At 47.0% G+C, this 13,263-nt stretch overlaps 1 protein-coding gene across 4 annotated transcripts in view; it reads left to right on the forward strand.

Moving 5' to 3' along the window:
- Positions 1-13,263, forward strand: part of LOC146860386 (transient receptor potential cation channel subfamily M member 7-like) — a 1,286,036-nt gene that overhangs the window by 445,303 nt on the left and 827,470 nt on the right. For all 4 annotated transcript variants that reach the window (XM_085644245.1, XM_085644247.1, XM_085644246.1 and 1 more), the window contains one exon: positions 12,349-12,421. In XM_085644245.1, the coding sequence (XP_085500371.1) occupies positions 12,349-12,421 (73 nt within the window). The remainder of the gene's footprint in view (positions 1-12,348; positions 12,422-13,263) is intronic.

The following is a 13,263-nucleotide window of genomic DNA, read 5'->3' on the forward strand; positions in this document are numbered from 1 at the left end:
CTTTTTTTTTTTTTTAATTTTCAGAACATGGGGACCGAGTCCTTTAATGGCAGCCACAATATTTCTCTTCATGTTGTGTCCAGCCAATCACAGCTCGAGCATCCTTACCTGAAAGCTGGCTCGAAAGACAATGTGCCATCAAGTATCCAAAGTGCACTCCAACCAACCTCTAAATATTTAATTTTAAGAAACAGCATTGCCACTTGTTTGATAATGAAAGCCCACTAAGACTAGACAATTTTGTTGTGAAAGAGTGAACTTTTGTAAAATGGTTCAATTGCTACTGTCTGTTGAAAGTCTTTGGCCTACTTTTTGTACCACCTTGTCAAACTAGAATTACCAGTCTAGGACTGAAATGTTCACGCCTACAAACCATCTAATTTAATTTCGATCCGAAGAGCCACACCAAGGCCTCTTTTTTGCAATTGTTCACATACTAAACACATATTTTACTAATCCCGCTTGTTTGATGAATGTTACTTTTGGTGATTAAGTCCCTCGTTAACTTGCTTAGGTCATAGCTGAAACCTCACGTCAACGTCAGTTTCTCCTGGGCTTGCAGTCTTTATATTGTAAAAATGTCTAAATGATATGTTTTCAAAACTTGACACATGCTATTAAATTAACATATTTGTTTAAAATATTTTTCAGTTTTCAAATAATTTTTATTGAATTTTCAGAAGGCATAACTAACCCAAGGCCAGTGGTAAACGAAATAAAATACAGAGAGGTGCAGAGTAATAAACCGATATGTAAGGGATACAGCGAAGTGGAGTGGGGGGGTTGGGTTGGGGGGAGTGCTTTGCAGTTGATACATCAGTGTTTCCAGAGCATCAATAACATCCAATACATAACAAGGCATACGTATTTAAAATAAGACAAGTTTACAAACGCATCACCGTTCGTCCCAGTAGTGAGATTCCTGTTAAAATAGTTATGAGGGATATATCTGGGTTTAGTCTATTAGCCAATATACATGTACTGTTTCCACTCGTAAAGAGTATGCATACTTCTCATTGTATTTGTTTTCATAACATAAAGATGTAAGGAAGTTGTTAACAACATTGGGATAACTTGCACAGCGATGGAGAAAATCTGTCCGCAATAGGTATGGGAGGTAGACTGGCTGTCGTGTAAGTACACATGTTCAGTTTAAGTCATTATTTTGTACCTGAAGCCATAAGGATCTAGGAAGAATTAGGTCAGTGTGTAGATGGGGACACTGCTTATACGTCTACTATAATCATAGGGGGTTCAAAGTTGGAAGAGGTAGCATCCAGTGAGTCCCACATCGGTCTGGAGGGGGAGCGCCATGGGGAGAGCTGTAGTGCGATGTCAGCTCCCCTCAAAAAGGTGAGTCATTCTTGCCACATGTGAAACAAGTCATCGTTAAAGTTTTTCCAGTTGTTTAATATCAGCTTACAGGCTAGAGTTAATATAAGATCCAATAGGTAGTGGTCGTTTTAATTTTTTATTTGGGGGTCTAGGGAAATTAGAATTAATACCAAAATTCTCTAGTGGGAGTAATTTTGAAGATGATTTAATAAAGTTGAAGATCTTCTCCCAGAAGGTTTGCAAGATGGGACAGTAAAATACCATGTGAGCTAGATTCCCTTCTCATAGGCCACAGTTCCAGCAGTTGGGATTTTGGGTTAAGACCAATCTTATAGAGTCTAGCAGGGGTTCAGTATGCTCTATTAATAATCATATTATTTGTTTGGGAGAGCGCTGTCTTTGAAAGGGGTTTTGTTTATACTATCCCAATCTGCAGAGATGTTACTTGTGTTCAGATCCTTTTCCCATTTTAGTTCGTTCCGGGAAAGCGTCTTACTAAGGTTAGGTAGGAAGAGTTTGTATATTCTGGATACCATGTGGCCTGCCTTAGATAGGTGAGCTAACAATCAGCAGTCAACAATGTGCCTTTCGTGATCTGCACTTTCAGTTTTAATAATTTGTAGAAATCGAGGTTGTCTAGGTTGAATCATTTCTGTAGGTTGGAGAAAGGAAATGGTGAGTCTCCTTCATAGATGTCTTTGGTTAGATTTATGCCCTTATCCGACCAGTTTATCCAGAATATTGGAAGACCATCAATCTTGAGTTTGGGGTTGTGCCACAGAGAAACCAGGTTAGAATTCTGTATTTTGACCAGCAATTGGAGATCTAGGCGCAAAAATGCTTTTTTGTGTTCTGTATGATGTATTTGGAGTGTGGAAGGTGGAAGGAATCCATTGTTGGAAGCGCAGCAAGGGGAATATTAGTTATGAGTGATTTTCCACTGCTACCCATGGTGGTTCATATGTCGGGTTATTGAGAAACCAATTTTGCACCTTGTTTACAGAGGTAGGCTGTGTGATAGTTCGTAAAGATGGGTAGGCTTAAGCCCCCTCTGTCTGCTGCAAGGGAATATTATTTATGAGTGATTTTTCCACTGCTACCCATGGTGGTTCATATGTCGGGTTATTGAGAAACCAATTTTGCACCTTGTTTACAGAGGTAGGCTGTGTGATAATTCCTAAAGATGGGTAGCTTAGGCCCCCCTGGTCTTTGGCCAGTCTGAGTTTAAGTGAGATTCTTAGTTCCTTCCTGTGCCAGAGAAAATTGTTTAATGTTTTAACTATCTTTTTTAGAAAATCTTCAGAGAGGCATGGGAACCATGCTGATGAGGTTGTTAACTAATGATGTGATCATAATTTTCAAGGCCTCTACCCTGCCCCACCAGGATAGGAATTTTGGGACCATCCTTCGAGTAGCGTGTTAATTTTGTTAAATAGGGTTTTTTCATTGTTTTGTAGGGTGGTAATTAATCGGCGGTAACTTTTAATCCTAAATACTTAATACATCCTTGTTGCCGTGCGAGTCCAGAGAACCCCATTATATCTTTGTTACCTTGATTATTAAGTAGTTTAACTTTGGATTTATCTTTATTAAGAAAATAACCAGAGACATTGGAAAATTTTGGGATTGATGGCATTAGCGCCAGTATGGCTGAGCAGGCTTTTTCAGAGATGATCAATATGTCATCTGCGTAAACGGCGATTTTGATTGTGGTACTACTAAATGTAATACCTGGAATATCTTGGTCCTCCCTCAAGTGCTGAAGGAAAGGTTCCAGCGCTAGGAGCAATAGTGGAGGTGAGAGGGGACAACCTTGCCGGGTACCTTGTTTTAGATCGAGTGGGGACATAACAATGCCTCCAGCTCTGACCTTAGTGATTGGTTTGTGATAAAGGGCCATGATCATCCATATGAGGTTATCACCTAGGATGAACCTCTCTAGAGTCAGGCACAGGTACTTCCAGTCAATTTTATCAAACGCTTTTTTCCGCGTATAAAGTGATAACTACTGTAGGGGATTTTACTAATTTGGCTTTCTCTATGGCATGGCATGGAAGTCTAGTATTATCACTCGAAAGTCTATGTTTTAAAATGCCTATCTTAAAAGGGTGAATTAGTTTGTAGATGTATTGTTGTAAGCATGTTAACAGTGTTGTGGTATAGATCTTGCAGTCCCAGTTATTCTGCAAAATTGGTCTGTAATTCTTTGGAAAGAGGGGGTCTTTGCCTTTTTAGGTATTACTTTTATGAAAGCTTCTGCCAGAGTGCCAGTAATTTGGCCGGTTATGGCAAAGTGTGAGTATAGTTTTAGAAGAGGTGGGACTAAGGAAGAGGTGAATGTCTTGAAGAATTTAGAATTGTAGCAGTCCGGGCCTAGAGCTTTACCCGTCTTAAGCTTCTTGATAGCAGCTCCAATTTTTTCTTTGGTAATTGGTCCACTACTGGAGAGTTTTTCCTCCTTTGATAATGAGGGGAGATTGGTTCCATCTAGGAAGTTTTTATCGTTTGTGTGATCTAAAGCACTGTTATTGTCGTATAGTTTTTGGTAGGAATCTTGAATATGTCTGCTATTTTGTCGGGGTTAGTGATAATCTTTCCGTCCTTATTCTTGATGGCATTAATGGTATATTTCTTAAGTTTAAATTTTAGGTTAGAGGCTAAAGATTTGCCTGCTTTGTTTGAATCACATAATCTAATGCTCTTTTGTCTGTTAATCCAGATGCCTGCTCTTGTACTAACAATTTTGTTGTATTCATATTTTTTATTTACTATTTTTTTGGTATAATGTTATCTTTACTAAAGATGTGATTCCTTTCTAAGTCCAGGATTTCTTTTTCTAGTTCAGAGTTTGGTGTTGGCATCTATGTTCATCGTAGACCTTATTTTAACTATCACCCCCCCTTACTTTTTTCCTATAGCGGTTCCCATCGAATGAGATCAGTTGATTCATTGTCTTTATTCTTGTTAACAAAGTTTTTGATTGAGTCTTCAATAAGGTGTATGTGTGATTGATTGGCCAGGATTTCATAGTTGAACCTCAACAGGGGTTAGGTGGTGGTGGTGGTAGTATGGTCATTGATTGAGAGGGTGATGAAATCTGAGTCTGAGATCACTCTTGGTTCGATTGTGGTTTGATCAATTTTACTTAAGGATTTGCCAGAGATTAGCATGTAATCCATACCTGAGTAAGAGTTATGGGGAAAGGAATAGAATGTGTAGTCCCTTTCTGTAAGATTTTGGGGTCTCCATGCATCTATCAAGTTAAATCTTTTTGAGTGCTTGTTGTAGGATTTATTAGGGTGAATCTGGAATTGTGAATTTCTGTCTAAAAGAGAAGCTAGTTGTAAGTTGAAATCGCCAGCTAGTATGATTGTAGCAGAGTCTGGTATAACTTCCCCAGTTGTTTGGAGAATTCGTCCCAGAATGAGGGCTCATCTTTAGTGGGTACATATATTTTCACCACATAGAATTCATTGTTATTCTTGGATAGTTTCAAGATAATCCATCTCCCTGGGGGCGTGGCCGAGCCGAGCTGCAAGATGGCCGCCGTGTAACGGGGCTCTGCCGGCCGAACGCCTAATCCGTCAGTTCATCCTGTATAATGCCGACATCCTGTCCCGACAAAGCCGAGGCGGAGGGTGCCCGGACGTAGAGGCATCGATCCCTGCAATCCGGACCGAAATCGGTGGCGGCGATCCGGAGCGGTGTTCCCTTGATGCCCAGACGGCGGCTCTCCTGACTCCCGGCCGGGGATCCCAGCTACGCAAGTCCCGTGTCGCGGGCCGGAACACGAAAGGCCGCGGCTGCCGGAGGGGGACGAATCCTGCTGTCCCTGGCGCCCCGGACGGCCCGGGGGGCCCTAATCTGCGGCGAACTCCCCGCCTCCTGACATCTACGCGAGCACTGACTGGGCGGCCCTGGGGCTGCGGGAGCGGCGCCGATCCTGCTACCCTCGACGGTGCCCCGGGTAGTGAGGTGCGCCTTCCTCCTGCCTCCGCCAGGTGCATAAATATCGAACTACGGGGATCCAAGGACTACGGAGTGTGTGCCTGCTGTGCGGTCGCCCCAACTGCTGGTCACTAGCTGTGAGCCCATTTGGAGGGCCTGTCCCGGCCGCGGACCCGCGCTTGGTGAGAGCTGCAGGCCTGCTGGGCCCGACTGTGCGTTGGAGATTCCCGCTGGCTGCGAAGGCGGCAGGGCGGCCTTGGGTGAGAGCAGATTTGGCATGGTGGGCCCGTGACTTTGTCCGGGCTCGGAGGCCTGTGCAGACTCTGTTGGGCCCCTTTTTCCTACCCCCCCTCCCGCTGAGACTCTGATGGGGTCACCCCTTTGCTGCGCCATGGGGAAGACGGATGCTAAGCAGAGGAAGCTCCAGTTTGGGAAGCACATGGCTCAGGACACTGAAACTGTCCCAGCGTCCCAGACGGTGGTCCCTGAAACGCAGCTGGCGCCGACGCAGGACGCCGAAGATGTCAAGAGCATGTTTCGGGAGCTGAAGGGCTGCCTAAAGGAGATAGACGGCAAGTTGGACTCCATGGCCCGGCGACTGGACGGAATATCGCACAAGGTGGATCAACATGAAGAGCGACTGGCGGCGGTAGAGGCGCGGGTTGCCGACTGCGAAGAGAGTAACGGTGATACCCGGGAGAAGCTGCTGCGCATGGACAAGGTCCTGGAGTTGATAAAGGGTCGCAACGAAGATTTGGAAGCCCGCTCTCGCAGAAATAACGTGAGAATCATTGGTATTGCGGAATCCACGAACATTGGCAATATGGAGCACTTCGTTGAAGGGATGTTCCGCGACCTTAATGGTGAGGCCCTGTCGGCCATGTTCCTGGTAGAGAGGGCACATCGTACTCTGGGACCGCGGCCGGTGCCGGGGGCGCCGCCGCGCCCGATCCTTGCCAGGATCCTCAACTATCGAGACAGAGACACGATCCTACGGCTGGCACGTGAAAGAGGTGAGCGTACATTCCAAAACATGGCGATATCCCTATTTCCCGACTTCACCCAGGCTGTGCAGGCCGCCAGGCGTGAATTCCTCCCGGCTAAGCGGATCTTCCAGAAAGTGGGGACAAAATATGCGATGTTATATCCTGCTAAGTTACGGGTCCACCACGGGGGGAAACCGATGGTCTTCACGGCGGCGACGGAAGCACTCAAATTTGCGAGGCAGGCGGAGCGGACGCTGAGAGACAAACGTTCCGGGCAGGGGACACCGCCGCACGACCAGCTAAGTGACGTTGAGTAACTAGGCCTACATTTTATGTACTCGTGAAACTGGAACATATAGAGACGCCGGACAGCTTGGTTATACCGTATATCACTTGATGTTCTATTGCGGGGACTCTGAACTTATAGCGTGTTGTGGCTGCCGGGGGGAACGGAGAGGCTAAGGGATACGAGGTTCGGGGACTATTCCTGAACATTGGCAGAAAACTTGTGAAGGGATCGGTGTTGGGCTTACCCCGCCGCAGGCAGATAGTGTATATGTCAATGGGCGGTAATGTTCGGCCACCCTGTCGCCTTTTGGACAGGGGAGTATGCCGGTGACCCACGCCCTCACAGGGATGATTCCCGTAATTTCACTGATGCAATATTGTTGTTGGGTTGGGTGGGGGGGGGGACAAGTGTCTCAACCTGATTGGGGGGTTGGAGTGGGTGGTAAGGGGATTTGGTTAATGTTGTTTGGTTTTCTTACACTGCACTATTTGAATATACCACTACAGGATGATGTGGCCCTGCTGTTGACCGCTGCCATGTTCTTATTGTTGGTACGAAATTCAGAGCGAGAGCTCTCCCTGCGGACCCAGTGCGCGCTGCCGCTGCTGACCTCATTGCTGCGTAGGATACACCACCGCACACATACCTGACCGCGCTGCGTTGTTTCACATGGAATATTCGTGGTCTGAATGACCATCGCAAGATCAGATTGACCCATGCATATCTGACACAACACCAAGTTGACGTCTGTTTCCTTCAGGAAACGCATTTGCCCCAAGTAGCCGGGGTGAGGCTTCGACATGCTAGATGGGGCGAAATACACACGTCCGGCTACTCCAGCTACTCCCGGGGAGTGGCTATTTTAATACGGCGAGGCCTACCCTGGCAAACATATCGGGTGCATGCCGACGCTGAGGGGCGCTACATAATATTGCAGGGGAAGCTTTTTCACATGCCAATGACACTAGTCAACATATATGGCCCAAACTCGGACAACCCTGATTTTTTCCGACACGTCTGGCACAAGACACAGTCGCTGGGAGAGGGTGCATGCATGTGGGGCGGCGACTTCAATGCGGTGATCTCGCAGGAACTAGACAGGGAGGGAGCGGCTCGCGTACATCACCCGCATGTGGCTGACCTCCTCCGTGGCCTAGTGACGGACCATCAGCTATTAGACTCGTGGCGCGTTCTGCACCCCGAGGTACGGGAGGGCACCTGCTTCACCCCACACAGGGGTGCTTGGTCCAGGTTAGATTTTTGGCTTTTAACCCCACAGATGCATGCATGGGTTTCGGACGTCGCGCACAGGGCGCGCACCCTTTCTGACCACTCGCCAGTGGAACTGCTGCTACGCGTGCCACAGCCATATGTGACTCCCTTCGCGTGGCGCTTACCAGCACAGGCCCTGACCGATCCGGTGTTTCGGGAAGACATATACCAACGCGTAACGGAATATTTTGAACAGAACACTGGCTCTGTTGCGTCGGAAGGCACCCTGTGGGACGCTTTCAAGGTGGTGATAAGAGGTCACTGCATCGCGGGACAGGCCACAGTGCTGAAGACCATCAGGGGAACGCTGAAGCGGCTGGAAGACAGCCTGCATACTCTGGAGGTGCAGTACTGTTCGGACCTATCGGCGACAACTCTGGCGGAAACACGCACCAAGCTCACGGAATACCAGGCTGAAGCCGATAGGGAGCTTAAGTTTCTGACTAAACAGGCTGTGGCCCGCAGATATGGCGAGGGGGCCCGACCGGGCAGGACGCTCGCTCTATTGCTGCGTTCGCAGAGGCCATCCCCCTTCATCTCCTCAGTGGCGACACCGGAGGGCGGTCATGCGTATACTCCTCCAACAATTCTAGATACGTTTCGGACTTTTTATAAAGAATTGTACCGTACCCGGGGTGCGCCGCCGCTGTCGGAGCTGTCGGGATACTTTGATACGATCCAGCTCATTTGGTTCAATGCACACCAAAAGGGGTACTTTGATCGCCCCTTTGAGATAGAAGACGTTAAAGAGGCGATAGGCGCATTGGCGGCCGGGAAAGCGCCGGGACCGGATGGGTTACCGGCGCAATTCTACAAGGAATATGCGGAACTGCTGGCCCCCAAACTACTGGCAGTATATACTGAGGCCGTTGAAGCGGGTGTGCTCCCGGAATCGATGAGAGAGGCGGTCATTATCGCCCTCTTAAAACCGGATAAAGACGCGCAACACTGCGATTCCTATAGGCCGCTGTCCTTAATTAATACAGATGCAAAGATTTTCGCGAAAATGCTAGCATTGCGGTTGCAACCGGTACTGCCATTTATGATACGCCCTGACCAATCGGGCTTTGTGCCGGGCCGCTCTACGTCTCACAATCTTCGAACTTTATTTGGTGTGCTACACTACTTAGCCCCGCATGTACAAGCCGTAGCGGTGCTGTTGGACGCAACAAAAGCGTTCGACTCTCTGGAATGGGGATTCCTGTTTCCCTTGCTGCAGCGAATGGGTATGAGTGAGGCATTCATTGGCTATATTCGCTTGCTGTATACCAACATCACTGCCCGGGTACGGGTGAACGGGCTAGTCTCTGCGCCCTTTGCCATCGGGAGGGGTACGAGACAGGGCTGCCCCTTATCGCCCCTGCTATTTGCCATCGCCACAGAACCCTTGGCGGCTCGTATCCGACAGCACCACGCAAACCGGGGCATAGGCTTTTCGTCGAGGGCACTGACCGTGTCTCTATACGTGGATGATATTACCTTATATGTAACCGACCCGCAGGAAAACCTTTCGCCCATGACCGAAGAATTGATAGAGTATGGCTTGCTATCGGGTGTAACCATAAATTGGGAGAAGTCGGTTATTCTACCTTTGACGACCGGGACGACTCGCTTTTCCCCGAATTGCCCGCTGAAGTGGGCGGACGGACCGGTGCGATACTTGGGGATCTGGATCAGCACTGATATGCAGCAAATATGGTCGGAGAATTATGGGCGGGCACTGGGCTGGGTCGAGGAGCGGGTCGGCCGCTGGAAGCATTTGCCCCTTTCGCTGGCGGGCAGGATTGCGGTGGCCAAGATGGTCATCCTGCCGAAGTTCTTATATCTCTTCGGGAACATTCCGCTGCCCCTGACTGCTAGTTTTTTGCGCCAATTGCGCTCGCAGATGGTGGAGCTGACGTGGGGTGGTAAGCAGCCGAGGGTGGCTTGGGAGACCCTCACTCTCCCGCAGCGGCAGGGAGGCCTGGCGGCGCCGGATTTCCCGCTCTACGCCTACTGCGCGCAGGCACAGTTTTTACACCACTGGGTCCACCCAACGCCGTTCCAGCCACATGTGGCAATAGAAACGGATAGAGCGGCACCGTTGCCACTCGCCGTGGCCCTATATGCGCCGCACAAGCGGAGATGCGCCGACATAGACCCGGTGCACGCACTTAGATGGGCCAGGGATGGGCTGCGGCGCAAGGCTGGACTGGACCTCTTGTATGCCGGATCGATGCCGCTGCGAAATAACCCGATGTGGTCCCCGCTGCAGAATATGCGCACTGGCGAGCGGGCTGCGGCGCACGGCCTTCGCACAGTGGGAGATTTATTCCCGGGTGGTTCCTTCATCACGCTGGAGCAGATATGTGGCGAGGAGGCTCCGACGCTGTTAGACACACTACTTTACTGCCAGTTACGCCACACAGGTCAAAAACTGTTTCCCATGTTTCCAGCTCCTCCGCCAGATTTACCAGCCCTGGAGAACGTGCTGGCGGTGGAATCCGGACGCAAGCTTATATCCAGATTGTACCAACGTATGCAATCTAGCCATCCTGTAGTGATCCCGGCGGCCCGTGAGCTGTGGTCTGCGGAATTGGGTTCCGACATTTCTGATGAACACTGGGATCTATGCTGCAGACTCCTGGAGGTCTTATCCCCCAATTACCGACTTCGCCTGATACATTTTAAATATATTCATATGGTATATCGTACCCCTCACCGGCTCCACCGCATGGGATTGAGAGATTCCGATGCTTGCTGGCGGTGTCGCGCGGGCGGGGCGACCTTCATACATATGGCGTGGGACTGTCCCCCGCTGGCGGCTTTCTGGGTCAAAGTGTTGAACATAGTGGGAACAATCACTGGTCTGCAGATCCCATGCACCCCGCAGGCTACACTGCTAGGTATATTGCCTATGGTCAAGCCCAAACACCGGAAGTTGCCAGCGATGCTTATCCTACTAGCCAAACGCCAAATTGCGATGCACTGGGGGGTGGCTACAGCGCCTAGTATTAGGGACTGGGTTCGAAGCGTAGTATATTGCCAGTCGCAGCTAGCGCTATATTGGGAGCTGATGCCGATGCGTTCCAGGCCAAAGGATATCTGGGAGCCCTTTACTCACTGGTTGGCGCAGACTACGCTTCAAGGACTGTAATTTTCATGTACATGCCCTGATATTGCTGGGAGACGGATGCGGGTCGGATTGCATGTAGGGCACGCTGGATTACATAGATGGGTCATGAGACAGTACGGCGGGAGGGGGTGGGCGGATGGATGGGTCAAGCGCATGTTGTTCGAACACTTTGTCGGGGAGCATATCTATAGTATTACTGGCGGTGGAGTGTTGGGCGGCTGTCTCGTCCATAACATGTTATATGTACACAGCAGTGGGTTGCGTTGTTTTCTGTTGTTTAAAAATGCAAATAAAAAGAATTTAAAAAAAAAAAGATAATCCATCTCCCTTGTGTGCCTGAGAGACTTGATAATCAGTAAATCCTAGCCTTTTTAGCAATTAGGGTTAAGACCTCATCTTTCTTGCCCATTGGTTCGCAATATGCTATCTGGAAACTGGAAGTTCCTGGTGTTAGAAATTGTACAGAGTCAAGTTTGATTTCTTGCAAGAAGATGATGTCACCTCTTTGTTTGTATGTATAGTTGAAAATGTTCTTTTCTTAATGGGGTGGTTGATTCCTTTCACATTCAGGGACATTTTTTATAGCTTGAGCTAGGGTATTGATCAGGCTAGATCAGGATGTAGATGTATTCCTGAGCTCAACCAAAAACAGTATGTATTTCTCTTTAAGATAACAAACGTTTTTCAGTTTTTAAAATTCACACTTGCATTCTTCTCTCTGCTGTCGCCCCTCAATTTGTGGTGTTCCCCTCTTATCACTCCTCGTTCACATCTCACTTTATTGTGGTCTGGAAAAGTGTGAATAAAACCCAGCCAATTCGCAAATATGTGAAGTAGCGTTACAGGCATTCTACTTAGCTTACTTTGTGAATTGGCTTCCAACGGCTTCTATGAGCATTTCTTCTTTTGGCACACTTATCTAACTCCTAGATTGCAATGCTTCTCTTTTGGCGCTGGGATACCGTTGAAAGGCGTAATCAACAGATGAATTCACCAGTACAACTAGACATTATATTACAAATTTCAATTATTTAAAAAAAAAAAGCCTAAATACTACATGCTTTTACTGTGCTTTTTAGAACATACTGACATTCACCTTATAGAGAAGACACTAAACTTTGCTTTTCATGTGTTTGTTGCCATTGAAAGATGCATTTTTGAGTCTATCTCTTAGGCTGAAAGCACACTGAATCTGTCCTGAGACACATGTTCATAATATAATAACTTTTGACCTGTTTCATGAAATACCATCACCATAAATGTCAAGTTCTTTCCATTAAGGTTTGTCCTATTTTGAATTTCACCTGATCACAAAAGCACAAAAAAAGCATAATTTAGGATTATGTGAACATGTTTTTATCATTGGATTTTGGGTGATTCTGTCCTCTTTTTTTTTCAAATAGATAACGGTGTTCCATATGGGGTCGGACAAACATCAGGATATTGATGTCGCAATACTGAGAGCTCTACTAAAAGGTAATTTTGTTTTTCCTACAAGCATGTTTATTCGTCACCTTTGTTGGGTCTTAAAGGAGCAGTGAAAGAATACTCATACCAGTAGTTATGACATCTCCAAACTAAAATCCTATTTATAAATGAAGAAACATTCTGGAACAAGCGATCATGTTGGATAGCTGTTACAAGTTATGTGACGCAAACATTGTTCATAAACATGAAATTAACAATTACTTTTTTTTATGCCCACGCCATGTAGCATTTTAGGAGCAAGACTCGATATGAAGAGTTCTGCATATTCTATGATGTGAAAAAGTGTTTCAATTGGATGCTAAACCACTCCTTAATGCAGGTCTAAAAGCAATTCTAGGCTCCCTAGGGATACCATCTCTATCCCTAGTACCTTTCTTATCTCCCACAGCTCCTAGAAATAAAACATCTCCATTTCTTTTTGTTGAAAAGGAAATTTATTGATATAATATAAAACATCTCAAGAAATACAGAAATAGGAAATACAATTTTAACTGTATAATCTGTTAAGGTAATATGGGAAGGGAGTGGGAGGAGAAAAAGAGGGGAAGGGAAGAGGGAGGGAAGTGATATTCATGTGATATTAATTTTAACATAACCAGTTATATAAATATTAATATCTACTGAATTGCATAGTAAAAGGAAGATGCGCAAAAAATATATAGTATTGATATAAAAACAGATATATTAACAACTAAAACGAAATCATGGAGGTTTAGGCACTTCTTTAACTCGGGGATTATGGATTCATGCTACGTTTGCAGATACATCTAGAAAATGAGTAATAGGTGACCATAGCTACACTCGTTTCATTGCAAGGGAAATGGGGTGGA

Source organism: Triturus cristatus, chromosome 3_1 (assembly GCF_964204655.1).
Source record: "Triturus cristatus chromosome 3_1, aTriCri1.1, whole genome shotgun sequence".
Taxonomy (NCBI): Eukaryota; Metazoa; Chordata; class Amphibia; order Caudata; family Salamandridae; genus Triturus; species Triturus cristatus.